Source organism: Hyposmocoma kahamanoa, unplaced genomic scaffold (assembly GCF_003589595.1).
Source record: "Hyposmocoma kahamanoa isolate Upper Pololo Valley unplaced genomic scaffold, ASM358959v1 88, whole genome shotgun sequence".
In the NCBI taxonomy this organism is placed as follows: Eukaryota; Metazoa; Arthropoda; class Insecta; order Lepidoptera; family Cosmopterigidae; genus Hyposmocoma; species Hyposmocoma kahamanoa.
Window position 1 is genome coordinate 6,969,191 of NW_020654466.1, and position 16,660 is coordinate 6,985,850.

General features: G+C 35.2%; 1 protein-coding gene across 1 annotated transcript; it reads left to right on the forward strand.

The window, feature by feature from the left end:
• The first annotated feature begins 1,001 nt into the window (after positions 1–1,001).
• Positions 1,002–16,660, forward strand: LOC113235907. Its single transcript, XM_026471830.1, has 3 exons — positions 1,002–1,124; positions 12,837–12,982; positions 16,129–16,660. The coding sequence occupies exons 1-3, from the start codon at positions 1,059–1,061 to the stop codon at positions 16,238–16,240; spliced, it is 324 nt and encodes a 107-aa protein (XP_026327615.1). The 5' UTR covers positions 1,002–1,058; the 3' UTR covers positions 16,241–16,660.

The following is a 16,660-nucleotide window of genomic DNA, read 5'->3' on the forward strand; positions in this document are numbered from 1 at the left end:
CCTTAATTGCTGAAGACATCACATAAGATCGTCGCCCTGTTATTTTACCTAAGTGTACTTATATTAGGTCATACTATTTACGTCTACAAAAACCTTAAACTCCTTTTTTTGTTATAAACATTGAGTAAACATGATGGACTAATAAAATCTCACATTGTACAGAACCAAAACAAAATTTTATATCTTTGATATCATTTTCGTTGTAACGCCAATTATACCACGTACGACACCAAGGCGTGTGATGATTTACGTTTGTACTTCGAGTATTATTATTGATTACAAACTTATTCTTATTTGTAATAAAGTTAATTTATAATTACCTAAAGTAGATACGTAATACAATTCAGGTAATTCAGATCAAGAAGATTAATTCTTTTCCTCGTGGGATTTCCCGTTGTAAAGCATTATTCACTAAAAAAAGGTACGTAACACAAAATCACAGCTGCTGTGCGCTTATAAAATTCAGAGCGTCTCGATGTAAAATATTCACAACCGCTTGTTTACTATGGTCGTTTCACAGGCGTAGAAAATGCGTCGCAATTTTACAGCGTAAAATAATAACGCAATTCGTCTATTTATTTAGTTGTGTAATCGGCATGCGGGAATCTGTAATCATTTAATTTCAAAGGGATCACCGCGCTCGTGCACCGATTATAAACATGTTGATGACCGTGTGCGCATTGCGTTATCTCTTACTAGGCTCGCCCATTCATATCAACGGCTACAATAAGTGATAAATTCACTCGTATCACGTAGTAAAAGAAAACCTAGTACAGAGGACCCCGCAAGTTGTGATATGACCGCGTGGAGAGCTTATTACGAAAACGATGAGAGTGGTTAGTGGTGTAGCCTGTGGTGTGAAGGCGCTGGAATCAGCGGTGCGGGCTGGCGTACCCGGCGCGGGGCCCCGCAGGCTACTTATATAGGCGCGCCGCCCGCCCCGTGTCATTCAATCGCTCTCCTTCACTGCGCGCACTTCTTGACGCTTTTTTGCAACTTATTGCGACTTATCAAGTTTACTCTTTACGTGATAAAATATAGAAAATAATACTGTGAAAATGAAGCGGTTACTGATTGTCCTTGCCTTATGTGCACTCACAGCTGCCATGGTCCCCAGGGAAAGGGTGAGTGATATTTCCTTCATTCGTTCGAATTTATATTTTTTAAGTTCGTTTTTAATTGTAAATAGTCGATTTCGGTAAAATAGTATAACGGTATTGGGAGTAGCCAGTCTTAACGCAATTACGAGTTATCAAATGGAGAAAAGCATTGATTACATTTAATTTTTCCACATTCTGAATTCGGTGTTGTACAATTTCAGTATCATTTTTAATATTATGTGTACCAAGCCAATCCATCAAGTTTTTGATTTATCAAAACCAGAAACTATTTAATTGGTACACAAATTTATAAACTATGTAGGTACTCTGAAGGCTACTGCCACATGATATCGTTGTAAAGAGTTCACTGTTCATCCGTGATGAGTGGAGGATGTTACACCGACAAGAGCCTGGCTCTTTAATAGGATCAAATAATATCAGAACAAAAGCACTAAGAATTTGATGTACGAGTGCAAGCAGTTACCTACTAAAAATAATTTGGGAAATGAGAGTGGGTATACGGCAAATTAAGTCAGAGATAAATTTTGAAATAAGTATTTTAAAAGTATTTTTCGAGTATTTTTTATTTTGTGTTGCAGCGACAAAATAATGTGACTTGTACATCATCATATTTATGATGTAAGGGCGTGTGCGTCATATTGAATTGTATCCAGTAAGTGGTCTAGCGTTGCCGAGGTTAGAGTGTACGTTTGCTATCAATAAATTGCCTATTACGATTGTTGAATGAATTTACAAGTAAACGTCTTTAAGTTCAAATAACTTTTAGATAAATACACATACCATGTAAAAGCCTCTTTTTGTCAGGAGAATAAATATGTCACGCAAATATTTTTATTTGAATTTTTTTTCATTTTTTTTAATGGTGTAGGGTAAAAACTTTCGAACGCGGCACGAAATGTTAAAGTGTATGTGATACGGTTGCTAAATGTCACAAGACTGTCTATATATTAGAGTTCCCAAAATAAACATTCGAATGTGTGAATTTCTTTATACTTACGTACGCATATGGGATATTACTAGCGCCCGCCCGTAGCGGCTTATTGAATGGTCATTTACCTTAGTGTTAATTCTACAGCCTAATATTTTACACTTTGTTTAATTTTAGTTAGCTATTTTGTAATTAGGCCTTGCTAAATAAATTATACTATTATGATTATCAGCTCAAGTCATAATCATTATCATATAGAACACAAGTCATATCTAACGTTACGAGTGTCTTAGTGCAGGCAATCCCCGTAATTTGATAAATTTCATTATCTACTTTTTTATCGTTTATGAATTTGATGATGACGTAAATTACGGTATTTAGAAAACATTAGGCCGATTGGTGCATCTGCTAGAGCGGAGTGTGGCAACCGTCTGTTGACGCAGACTTCATAAGGGTCTCTTTTACGGGTTCTGATTTACAATATCGAAAGTAGCAACATGAAAATGTTACATCGATTGATCATCACAGCGAAAGTTTGTTAAAACGACGATACGCCACCATCGACAGGACACTATAGCTCTACATCGACGTGTGCTATATCGATGTTACTCTACATCGATATAGCATAATATTAGAGTACTATTTCGATCGTATATCGATTACAAAAATATACAATAGAATCCTGAAGTACTTATAGCATAACGTTCCAAAAAATTTAAATCATAATAGTCCTCAAAACCTCCTTTTTAGCCCACTTAGTTGAAATCCTATGCAAAATGACTTCGGAGTTTATGTTATCTCCTTTAATTCAAGAGGATTTCGAATGTTTTCTAATGCCGTTATTGCAATAGCTACTAAATTACCCAAGGCTATAGCTTGTAAAAGCGCAAATATCCCCTTTAAGTTTGAAAGGGGTACCATGTAACTTTTTTTTTATAATAGCAAGTGACGGGACGAACAAGTTAGTTTTCTCCACCTGATTTCAACCACCTGGTGGCAATTTTTATTATTTAAATATTCTACAATATTATCATAAAGTATTAGATATAATATTCGTTTAGTGTAGTAACATAAAAATTATTTAATATTTTACGACAATATACTCGAATATATATAAATAACAAAAATTTCCACCGAAATTAGATACTGAAACCTAGTCTGAAAATTACCCTACCCACTTTTTCTGTTCCACGTAACTAATGTTCACACGTCTAAATTTTTTTGTTAATTACGCGGCCACTCCGTATACAACGGTATAAGCGTGTATGTTGATTCCTTCGTGTTGGGAAGTATGCCAATTATTGTTAACTTTGTGTCGAAATCTGTCACTTTGAAGTGGCCGCCTAGAAAATCCCCCGGGCTAAGGACAGTCGACCATATTTTGTTTTTTAGAAATTAGATTATTAGAACTGTCAAATTATGTTGTTGTTTTGGTACTCGATGATGTAGTTTTGTTCCTTTTACACTACTCTAAAATCAGGCTACATAAAATAATCAAGGTAGACAATGCCGACTTTGTATTTAGGTATATATATGAGTTTCATGATATTCTCTAAGGAAGGTGTCAGGTCTGAACTTAACTAAATTACATACATTTGGCATTTTTGTTATGGTACCAAGTGATGGAATGAAAAAAAAATCGTTGAACCCTTAACCCTTCAAAATCGAAATGCAATAATGCTCACAGTACTGTTTGGCGGTAGAAATAGGCAAGGTGGCAGTATTTCCCTAGACGAACTCTTTCACAAGGAGCTTTACTGTCAGTTACTAAAGTTACTGACTGTACAAACCGCTCCGATGATGCTTTCTCTTACTAGAAGTAATAAGTTCTCATTCTACTAATCCCCCACTTACAAGTTAAGCACAGAAAATTTTAACAGTATCGTAAGTTTTCTGAGTAATACAGAGGGAAAATAACCTAAGGCCCCGTGTACATAATATGTGTAATGATTCAGAATCAAACAATGTAATATATACAATTATATTTCATGTTCACGTACGCGCCCAGTGTACGTACATTATAATGAAAACATCGCATTCAAATTTTAGATGACCTTGGGGTATCTAGAAAAATGCCATTTCCATACAAAACCAAGGGCATACCTGCTTGGGCATGAAGCATGTTATTGTCATTAGTATATTTTAATGTACGTTTAGCGCTTTTCTCATTTTAGTTTGTTGGGTCTTAGGCGATTTAGGTTTTAGAGAGATCTAAACCGCGAAAACAAAACCGCCATCTTACAGGAAATTTCTATTATTAATAAAGCTATTCAAATTATACTGGAAACATATTAACGGTATTATTTTCTAACGAACCCCGAAGTAAAAGATAAATAATTTATAACAGTTTTATTAACGCAGTAAATCGCCCTAATTAAGCGTATATCTGAAGTCAGACATGGATGGAAACAGCACTCTGTTTTGACTGTTTCACCGATTGATAAAATATAATGCAGTCATAATATTCATCTTTTAAAAATTGTATATTTATAAATCAAAATTACTAAAAACGCCGCACCGACTGGGATGCGATAAAATTTTAATAGCAGTGTTTTAACGATCTTTTCTATAGTACAATAACCGTAAAATAACATCAGAACTATTACTGCGCGATTAGTCTTGGTAGGTTATCATATATTTCTAAATAGGGTGACCGCCGACAAAATTGTTATTAGTAAATCTAAGAGCGGTTACACACGCGACTTTTAGCAGCGCGTCTGCAGCGATTCAATTTGCAATACGGTAGCGATGCAGTTGCTAATTGTTTACCGTACACATGCGTGCGACTTAAGTAGCGATACAATCGCGTTGCAAACGCGATGCACGTTTTTAATGATTTAACATAAGCGACAGCATCGGTGCAACCGCGCGTTTTCATCGAAGGCACCGCCTATAAATCGCTGTTAAAGGTCGCTGTGTGTAACCGCTCTAAACTTGACTTTGGTTGCTAATAACAATATTTTTTTGGAGCTTTTCTACAGCTCTATAAACGAGGATTATACGATTTAATGTCCTCAACTAATGACATTTGGTATAAAACCATTCAACTTAATATTCCTGGCTTTCCAAGGTTTGTTGACGGCAAAATGTACAGGCGTGAATTATTTACGTTCCTTTTAAAGATGTTCAGATATACGCATGGCAAAAGTTCCTTTATTATGTGTTAATAGAGTGTTAGGAGTTGAGACATATTAATATATTCGTATTCGAATTTTAAATGACAAATCCCTAATATCATTGTTTAAAGTTAAAAATAAAATATTATGTAAGTAACTACACGATATATTCAAGCATAGACATTAATCAGAAATATAAAACAATAAAGTTTCCTCGATAGTTAAGAATCACGAAATGACCTCTAATTTTCACATTTATCCTCGAAATGCTACAGGTTATTAGGACAAAAATTAGATAATTAATTATATTTATGCATGATCGATAACTGTCACTACGGATTTTTTTAAATCCCTTTAGTTTTAGAGTTATTCCGCTAAAACGAATTTGGTACTTTTAATGAGCAAAATTCTATATCTCCTGTCGCAAGTCACGCGAACTTCAGGCATATATTTGTTTCACAAATTTGGGCGGAGCCAACGTCAAAACTTTTTCGGCATGAGAGCTCTTAATTTTTGACATTTGTATATTTATTTTGACGTTAGTCTTTTCTCTTGAATTGATTTTAATATGCGCCATATCTAAAGGATGGAAAAAAATCCATAGACGAGAAAACGATTTCCTGCGAAAAAATGTCAGAAAATTAAATGATTGAATAAAAATTAAAATTCAAAATCTGGCAGTACAACTAATTAGGCGCCTTGGCCTGTCCCGAAGGACGAACAGATTTGCTACAACTATCTTCATAACATTGTTTATTTAAATAACATTAAAGTATGCTACATTTTGTTTCTTTTTCACAATTGTGATATCTAGTTTTATGTTTTACAATTATTATCATTAAAATTGACCCGAATAGCTATTACCGCGTTTATGTGAGTAAAGTAGAACAATAAACCTTCAATATGTTTGTATGTCTTTAATTTATTGTACATATGTCAACTTCTATACAACCTGCATCTTACAAATAAAATAATTATTACAGGTACCGGATTAAAAACAAGTTCATTAGACCTTAGAGGATGGAAGAAAATAAAGGTCATTAGAGCTTAGAGGTTGGAAAAAAAATAAAGGAGTCCAAGCATTAGACATATTAATCATTTGCTAAATTCATAAACCGCGTACATCGAGTATATAACCAGAAATAGAGACGAAATAAGGGCCATATATTCCTGGTAACACATTAGCGATACAGCTCTTATAAATATCAACTCCCGTTTGTACTGAAATATAGACAGGCCAACTACTGACCTGTGTGTACGTCTCCGTATATTCCAAAAAAATATTCTCAATTTATTGTAATAAAGATAATATCTAACAATACCGTGCTGTTCTATTCGGTGGTGTGGGAAAAACAGCAAAACATCTAATTACAAAACTGACGGAATCACATTTCATCGGTAATTAAATATTAAATAAGTAATTTTGCAAATTTCGTCCATTTATAGCAAAGCTCAAGTTAACTGGTCGATTTGAAGTGAAACAGTTGACGACACTCGTCATTGTTTCGAATTTGGATTAGCCAATCGGAGCGCAGTTGTCACAGTAATGATATGGCAGAATAGTTTTCAAACAAATTAAATGACATTTCGTCTCTATTTCTGGTTATATACTCGATGACCTCGTACCTCCATTCATGTGTCATGCATGACAGTTGCTAGCTTGTGTATGTAAAATAAATAAATATTCTGAATTTGGAATAGGCACAAAAAACAGAATTGCTATGAATAAGTTATATGGCAAACTATGATTGTACAGTTAATAGTACACCTAGCTATACATTTTTGTCCGAATATCGCCTCCAGTGCAACGGAACAAGATCCGTCAATGTATAGCTTGATGTGCTGTCGTCTGTACCTTAAGAGTCTATACTACCTCAATTGGGTTTGATTGATCACCCATAACAGTGTATTGATACACATAAAAGTATTGAATCTATCTCTTTGGAAAAAATATATAGTAAAATTATATACACCGATTACTACACGGTGTGAAAACACGAGCCCTAAAAATTTTGTCGATAGAAAAAAAAACACAAACTTACCTCACAATTTTACAAGAAAACTGCTGTTTCGGTGGGTGCTTTACCAACCAATGATTTATTTTATATCAAGTGAACTAAATAGAACACGCATAGTGTACGATACATAATTTCTTTGTTTTTTTTTTTTGTAAATACATAAATTCTGAAATAAAGTCAGTGTCTGTGTCAGCCAGTCATTAGTACGGGAAAAATTTGAATTTGAGCTAAAGCAAATTGCCAGATATTGCGCTTGAAGTGTAAAAAAGGAATTTCGTCCAAAAACGGAGTTATGAGGTTTAGTCGATGACGATATGTAACAGCATCACAGCATCTTGGTAACGCCCAAGGAGGCTGTCTACCTATTTCTGCTGCCAAGCAGTGATGTGAGCATTACTGCGTTCCGGCATCGAAGGGTAAGATCAGATCTTTTTGAGCTCTGAGTGGCACTGCAACTGCTATGGACAGGCGTGTCGCTTGCCACCAGGCGCACGACTTGTTCGTCCCGTCACTTAGTATTATAAATAATATCCACTCAATGGCGAAAGGCTATTGAGTGGATATTATTCATATAAATCACGTAAATTCAAATTTAGCGTTATATATTCTGTTCGACCACAGGTATTTAGAAAAATAAGTTTTTCATACAAAACTGAGTGCGTACTTGCCTTGGGCCTTGTGAAAGAGTTCGTCCAGGGAAGTTCTGCCACCACACCTATTTCTGCTGCCATGTAAAATGAGAGCATTATTGCGTTCTAGTTTTGGACAGTAGATATGGGTGCTGGCGAAACTACAGGGGTGAAACGTTTCGCTTCCACATTTATATGGCGAATGGCTAAAGAATGAAATTCCCTGCCTGCAGACTTGTTTCCTGAACAGTATAACTTGGGCCTTCTCAAGGCGAGAGTGAATAGGCATTATTTTAAGTGTGCATGCTCCATCGTCGACACTTTACATCAGCAGCTTGATTTTGATTGCCTCTCCCGATCGGAAACTGCGTCTTTTTTGACTCGAGGCGTATAATATTGTGGATGGGTTACTCGATTGGATCGATTCCGGTTTGAATTAAAATCAGGGCTCAGGTGAGGTGGATGTCAAACACGTACTTACTTTTTTGATAAAAAAGATACATCTCCAGCCGTTTTGTACTCTTTTAACACGTACGTAATATAAGATATCCCTTTAGTATTTAGCGAGCTATTAACTACCCAAGGACCATGCTTCAGTATCCTTACCCTAGAGGATACTCCATGCCCAGTTGTGTTACGTTATAACGGTCGATAGATTTGAAAAGGTAACGGCAAAGAGATGATCGCAACAAACATATTTTCTCTGTTGCGGGATGCGGCGGTATTATAGAGAAATTGCGGATGTGATCGCTGCGTGCTTTGTGAGAAACCTGTCAATTATGTTGTCTTCTACTATTAATCGAGACATTCGCAAAGCCAGACCCTTTTTACATGTTCATCAGCGTGAATTCCCATTTAATCAAAAGTTATTTTTCGCAGTATTACACCGAACATTATGGAAACCGGTATCTTGCATATTCTGTTGAAACATGTGAATTACTAAATCATTAATTCAGAAAGCTTTGTTTACTTATTGATGATTAATATTTCAAATCTGGTCTGTAATAACCGTTTTAACAATAATAAATAAATGCAGCTTTACTAGGACCGAATTCACTAACATCGGACATAAACTTTGGAACCACAAAATAAAATACATTAAAGCTATGCCCGCAACTGATATTTTCATTCGATGGACTGTTTGCTGTACGACGTTTCTATTTCCATTCCGTTGCTATTTTAGCGTTTTATTTTTCACATGTTGACACAGACGGGGCCGCATTAAGGACTGTTGGAAAATCTTATAATAAACAAGAATAGGTGGATGGTCAATGACCTATATTCCCACGTCAGTTCCTGTTTACATGTGTGATGGTCCACGTGATAATAATATGCGGTTTCGTCATCGGGCCATTCATACGGGACGGCAGTGCGGCGTGCGTGGCCGCCGGATACGCTCAAGGGCGCGGGCGCGGCGTCGGCGTCGGTGTACGGATCACGCGATAGTTCCACGGGAACCACTCCTGGACCCGCCCCCTTTTCGATAAGATGGTCACATGATATCTGATATCACATGGTATCTTTTTGCGTCAATATTTTACTTGCCTTTTCAGGAGACACGCAGATTTAAGGTTCAAAACTCGTGTATAATTGGTGAATACATATATTAATAAAAATGATTGTGGCATATCCTACAGTATGACCTAACCCAATTTTACGAATTGTGCCTGCGAATAACTTGATTTTAACTTAAAAAATATCGATATAAATTTGTCTTTATGTAGGATACTTATTTTTAATGTATCTTTTAAGATACATCACGCCCTTAAAGTTACAATAAACAGCTTGTTTACTTTTAAATAAAGTGCTTAGGTAATGTAGTATAACTTTATTATCGGAAGCAGATACGTCGCCAACGTTGGCCTAGAGAGAGGTATTTTACACAGTAAAAGTCAACAGGTTAGGTTATCTATAAATTATTCTTGTCACCAGATCAACGTGAATACGTGTGCATAGCATGTAATTGTGAGTTTTAGTTGTATATTTATTGTTCAGGTGTACGTTTGTTAATTTTTGTTTTTTACCTAACCATTACGGCGTAATAGCAAAATATCGCCGAGTTCATGTACTCCGTGGATGACCACCATTAATTTGCAGCTGAGACGCAGATACATTGACTTATTTTTAACCGACTTCAAAAAGGAGAGGAGAGGAGGTTCTCAATTCGACTGTATGTTCTTTTTTTTTCTTCTTTTATTTTGTATGTATGTTACGCGATAACTCCGGTATTTGTGAACCGATTTTCATGATTCTTTTTTTGTTGGAAAGAGGGTACTTCCATAGTGGTCCCATTTCATTTTGAAGGAAATCACCTCTAAGGGTGGCTGTTCACTCATAAAGATTCATTTTTATAAAAAGCGCCTAACTTTAATTTAGGAGCAATTACTTTTAGCAATTATTTAGTTGATTTTGCTATTTCTCCAATTCAAGGCGTATTTCCCTCGATATACTTTGAGTAGTGTCGTAGTGAGAACCTATTTTTATTATCTCCAGTATCAAGTCCTGTATAGTGGCGAACTAGGGGATATTTCAATGAAACTTAGCAAATAGATGTAATTCCACGTACTTTTGAGGTCGGTTTTTTTAGTACTCTGTACTGAGATTATGTTTCGTCATTAATTTCTTTTTTATTTCATTTGATATATGGTATATTAAATAAAACCATTTTAATATTTTGCTCTTTTTAAATGACTATAGAGTTTTCGAAGACCATTTAATTGACCATGATATATAACGCTGCTGATATTATATATAAAATATCTTTCATAAGTAAGCAATTTATAGTTACAATGGTAATAAAATTGTGGCAGATTAGCCTGATTGAGAAACTTTAGGCGTTGCTCTTTTCGTAAATAGTCATTTCTTCACACGACCGACGACTCGGGTATCTATATTTTTTGTATTGTCATATGTCATAATCCACTTCTTATTCCATTCGTTAGGAAACTTCACATGCCTTCGATGAAGCAAATATTAAATTAATAATCAAGCGTGCTCGATAAGATCCAATAGATTCAACCTTGTCGAAATCCCAACAGAGGTCTATCGCAGTTTATTTTTTTAAATTCGACACGTTCAGAACGTGTCGAACGAACTAAAATGGGGAAAATACAATGGAAAATATGGAAATAAATTGTACTCGTGAAAAGAATTTTAGATTCGTAAAATCAAGTGTTTTAAACAAAGGACAACATTATTCCTATGATTACGAAAACGCCCAATGAGAAAAACTATGAACCGAAATATTGTAACGTTACTATAAAAAAAAACGACCTCAAAAGTTCATGGAATTAAGTCTATTTGTCAAGTTTGAAAACGGTTAGCGGAAAGTGCGCGAAACCGGATTCATCCCCTAGTTTGTCACCCTTAGAGGTGGAAGAACATATTCTTCAAATTTAAATGGGACCAGTGCTGAGGTACCCTCTTTCCAACAAAAACGAATCATCAAAATCAGTTTACAAATTCCGGAGTTATCGCGTAACATACACGATATAATACAAAAAATACAGTCGAATTGAGAACCTCCTCCTTTTTTCGCTTTAAATCGGTTAAAAACTATACTGAAAATATCGCATTCAAATTTGACGCATTATGATCTGTATGGCCGCAGAGTCTAGATAACTATATTTTTTCATACAAAACTGATACTTTGGGCCAAAACCACAAAACATGTATTTATACATTGCTTTGCATTGAGTGCTTAGTTTGCGTCACACGTGTGCCAACAATAAGCGAAGTTCTACACACCTAAGCTCAATCCGCTATTTTCGCTTTGTACAGTCAAGAGCACATCAAGCTTGACACTTTGGACTTTGGACCGTTCTTGTTGCAAGCGGCATAGAGTTAAATCTAAATCTTTAGTGTTAAGCTTGACGTGCTTTTGACTCTGTACGTCGTCGTGTCAATCTCGAGCAAATTATGGAAAATCGTAGAAAAATGCGCAGACGCACTTGTGATATTATCTCAATGTATTAAAGTAATAATATATATCTATCATCGTAAAGTTTTATTTAATGTAATTTTCATAATTTCAATTTTCTTTTGTTTTGTTTGTCGTAAAATATTTTTGTTACAATAAACGAAAGTCAACCTTATACCGCTGCAACATGGTCGCTTCGTTTTTGGATAACTGAGAAACATCTCGAATTCGTTGTCTTTTAGCTTTTGATAGCTAGATGGCAACACTTCAATCAATATTGAAATTCCAATATAAAATCCGTTGTAATTTGCATTAATAGGTACCTATTGAACTTTTGACAGCATGCCAATAGAGTAAAGTTTAAGTTATATTATATTAATATAACTTGAAAATTTTATATTATATTAATTAATATCACTATTGTCCAGAATTTGTTATTGCTTTTTAAATTAGAAACTTATCAACATTTCGCATCCCTCATGGAAAAATAGCATAAGTGAAGTTAAGTCAAAAATGTTTATCGCTCGAATGGACACAGAAAATATAATCCACATCCTCTCCAATTCTTGGAGTTACATTCTTGTAACTCTATCGACAATATTAGTCGTTTACATTCTTGTAACTCCATCGATGATATTAGTCGATAGAGTTACAAGAATTGGAGAGGATGTGGGTTATATTATTCCGTATCTAATGGAGTAATAAACATTTTTGACGTGCGATTTCAAAGTATTTGAAATTATGAACGTGTGAGTTTTGGCGACAGCGGTTCTAATAGTAATAGAGCCTTAAAGCACTTCCATTGTTTTTGTTATTCCGTGGCCAAATGCATGTATTTAATACTTTTTAATGTAGGTAGGTGGTAGGTACATCGGGCGTTTAGTGTTTTTCCCATTGTAGTTTGCTGGTCCTTAGAAGATTATTTTACCAGTAAAATAACGGTTGTTTGCTAAATTTCTTTATGCTGTATTGTTAGCAATACCATTGCTTTAATGTCCCGTACTTTAACAAAAGCCACCGAATAGTTCCACTGCTAGAGACGGGTACGGGTTGTCAGCAACTAAGAGACTTTGTTAAAGATAAAAATATATTTCTTTCTTTGCAGCGAGCGCTAAATACAGAAGAGGAGCCCGCACCTCGACCAACCACCACCGCAAAGCCTAAAGAGATCTGCCAAAGACATACTCCCTGCGCCTGGTCTGTCTACAAACCTTTCACCAAAATCATTGAGTACAACATCACTAATACATAGTAAGTACCTATACATATACAGTGTGATATATTTTGTTATGATACTTAGTGACGAGATAAACAAGTCGTGCGCCTGTTGGTAAGCGACACGCCTGTTGCAGTGCCACTCAGAGCTTTTAATCGCAAAGATCTTAGGGGCACTGCCACTGCACCCGACACCTTGAAACATAAATTGATAAGGCACATGTGCCTCTAATTTCACCAGCAGCCTTACCTTTGAACGGTTTCAAAACGTACTAATTTTTATTACTTCCCTAGACGAACTCTTTCACGAGAAGCTCAACTGCTACAAAACATTGATAGATATCGTTGGATATTGCCCAAAACATAATTTTCAACCAAAGCAGGTTGTCTATTTGTAGTGTTAACCTCAGTGTTAGTACGAGATGGTATTAAACACAATTTGTCTACCGAAGTAGCTTGTTTCTAGTAGGCACAGAGAGTTAGTGTGAAAGGTACAAAACGGTGAAAATAATACAACTTTAATACATGCCTAAACAGCTACTTGCGTATTTAGGTGTTAAACATAATAGTGGTAAATCAACGAGTTATCTATTATTGATACAAAGATCGAATAATAAAAAGAAAAATTCCGTTGACCTGACTGACTCGAACCAGCATCTGTTGCCATACCGGGACCACCACTCTTACCACTTGAGCTACAGACAATGCGTTTTTCGATCATGCGTAATAACAAACTGATGAAGTATTTTCAGAAAAGATATATGAATATCGTGGTATTAAAAATCATAACATTCAATAAAATAAATATTCGAGTTATGTTTTCACCTCGGCGCCTAATTATCATGTTATTAACCGACTTAAAAAAAGGAAGAGGTCATAACGACTACAACTGCAGGCAATACGACTGTTTTTTTGTGTGTTTGTTACGCGATTACTCCGACCTCTGACAATTTGTGAACCATTTCATTGAACCATTTTTGTTGGCAAGTACTGAGGTACCGACCTCAGTACTGGTTCGTTCAGATTTCAAGAAAATATTTCACAAATTAGTGGTAAATTAGGTGATGAAACCGGTTTATTGTATTTCACCCACTTTCCGTTAACCTCCAGTTTAGTAGCAGTAGAGTTTCTTGTGTTAGAGTTCGTCCAGGGAAGTACTGCCACCTTACCTATTTCTGCCGCCAAGTAGTAATGTTAGCATTACTGTGTTCCGGTTTGGAAGAGTAAGGGTGCTGGTGAAATTACAGGCACGTGAGACTTGTCAACTTACGTCTCAGGTTGATGGGTGCAGTGGCAGTGCCCCTCAAATCTTTGCGATTTAGCTTTGAGTGGCACTGCAGCTGTTATGGACAGGCGTGTAGCTTACCATCAGGTGCACAGTTTGTTGGTCCCGTCTCTTGATATTATATAAAAAAAACCGATTTCAATAAAACTTGGCAAATAGAAAATTTCACAAACCTGTGAGTTCAGTTTTTTATAAAAAAGTACCTAATAGCTATAATGTAATATGTAACAAGTGTTTACATTATTTACAAGTATTCTGTAATAACCTATGTTTTTAAAACTTGAAATATTATGAAATATTAGACGCGACCGCATTATCAATATATATTTTAGACTTTAACCTTAGTTCCTAGGAAGTCATCTCTAATTAACTTTTGCATACACTGATCACAAACTGAATGAAATCATTATAATAATTAGATAGTTTAATCAATAATTACTGAACAATAATTACTAATTAAGTATACACTTCTTTTGTTTGCGTTGGTTAAAAAGTATATAAGGTCTTATCTTTGAATGACGCACACAAAAAAAGAATAAATTAATTATTTTATCGTACAAAAACACTGGTGACGATAAGAATTATGTATAATTTAATTATCTAAAATTAAGTATGTAATGTTAATTTTGAGATGACGTTATGTTGTGCAGCTTTGATAAGAAAGTAGAACGGTGAAGAATTAAGTTGGTACCTACCTGATAACTGAGGTTAATTATAATTTACGAAACGGTATTTACCGATTGTTTATACTATAAGTGCAGAGAACGAGAGAGAATGAAATTTTAACTACCGAAGAGATTTTGCCGAGAAAATACTTATGCAACTTATTGGGAATGAATTTTTTTTTCGAATCTAAATCATGTCTTTTTCAAGCAGTGTTGGGTCATGGAAAAATTACCATTTTCAAAAAAATAGATTTTTCAGAAAAACAAGCACTTTTCTGAATATTTTACTCATTGACAGTGACAACTGTCAGAAGTTGAATATACTGAACTGTATTAGGAGAATTTGTGAACATAGCAGTAATACCTAAAGCAAGGTTTAGAATATTACATTTAGCACTGTTTATACAATTTCATTTTATAATTCATGTTGAACAAACTTTAAAATAAATAAATCTAACATAACATGAATCATCGAATTGTATATTTCCAATTTTTCAGAATTCTGAAAAATTTCCAATATTTGAATTTTTTTTCGAAAATTTCCCAACACTAATCTTAAGTTAGTGGTGACCAGAGATGGAAAGTAGTTTAAACCCCAATCAACCCACCCGGGTTTTTACCCAAAAGATTTTATTGACCCATTTTTGACCAAAATCGTAGGCAGAAATGGCGATTACGGAATGTAATGTAATTCCATGAAAACAATGCCGATGTAAGAAATCTTTTTTAACGCCCTTTTTTCGAGGCAAGTCCACACAATACTCACCTTGCAATCCTGTGGATTCTCACTATTAAGGATGCACATTACGATTCGATTTTCATGAAAATTGATTCAAGGTTCAAACGATTTTTGGTATCGATTTATTTCAATGCAACTTTCAATCGAATCGATTCAATAAAAAGTATCGTCTAGATCAGGAAGCAATAAACTTTTGTAATGCTATCATTCAATGTGAACAAAACTCGATTTACGATACATATTTAGTTGTAAATCGTTTTTGCCCTCGATTTTGTGCGTTAATGAAAAATGGTTAAAACGCGGGCGCTTGCCCATTTTTCTGGTCGTCACCACGGAACCTGTAAGAAATAGTTCAAAATGTTAGTTTATTTGAAAAAATAAAATATACGCGATTTAAATCCGGAAAAAAGAAGGAAAATAGTTACATTTCCAGTATGTAACCATCGCGAAAACCTAAGAACCTCTTTTACATTTATTTCAATTTTTGTTACAGCTGCGAGTGTAGTCCGGACAGAGCGTGTCAGATAGAAGAAGATGACACTTCAGTCAATTCCTACATCCTCCGCTGCTTGCCCCTGGAGCAGCAGGAGACATCTGAAAGCTAAGACTCGCCCCTACGGCGCACATGCCCCACCGACGCAGCTTTTTCACGCAGCGATACTTAGTAGGAAATAAGTGAAATAATGGACAGAGCCTAGCCTTAAGATACACGAGTACATATAAATGACACAACGCGTAACGGTGATCGATTTTTAACGGTTCGTTACGTGTACAGAATGGTAGTAAAACCTAAAGTAGAATTTGAAGTAGTTCTATAAATCATAATATACAACATAACCTTTTGTAAATTTGTATGGAAAAGCGAAATTTATTTGTTTACATTTCCAACTAAAGTTGTGTCGGAATAATACAATCTCCGGTAATAACACTTTGTCCGGATATACAGACTCTCTACGTACTAAAGATGTCACAAAATTATAAGGTATGATTCGAAATTTGATATAAGACAAGACAGTATGGTAACT

Bases quoted from the DNA above. Each gene is read 5' to 3' on its own strand.
- LOC113235907 (XM_026471830.1), top strand. From the start codon at position 1,059: ATGAAGCGGTTACTGATTGTCCTTGCCTTATGTGCACTCACAGCTGCC. The intron at 1,125-12,836 runs GTGAGTGATATT...CTTTCTTTGCAG, and splicing joins CCATGGTCCCCAGGGAAAGG to CGAGCGCTAAATACAGAAGA. The intron at 12,983-16,128 runs GTAAGTACCTAT...TTTTTGTTACAG, and splicing joins TACAACATCACTAATACATA to CTGCGAGTGTAGTCCGGACA.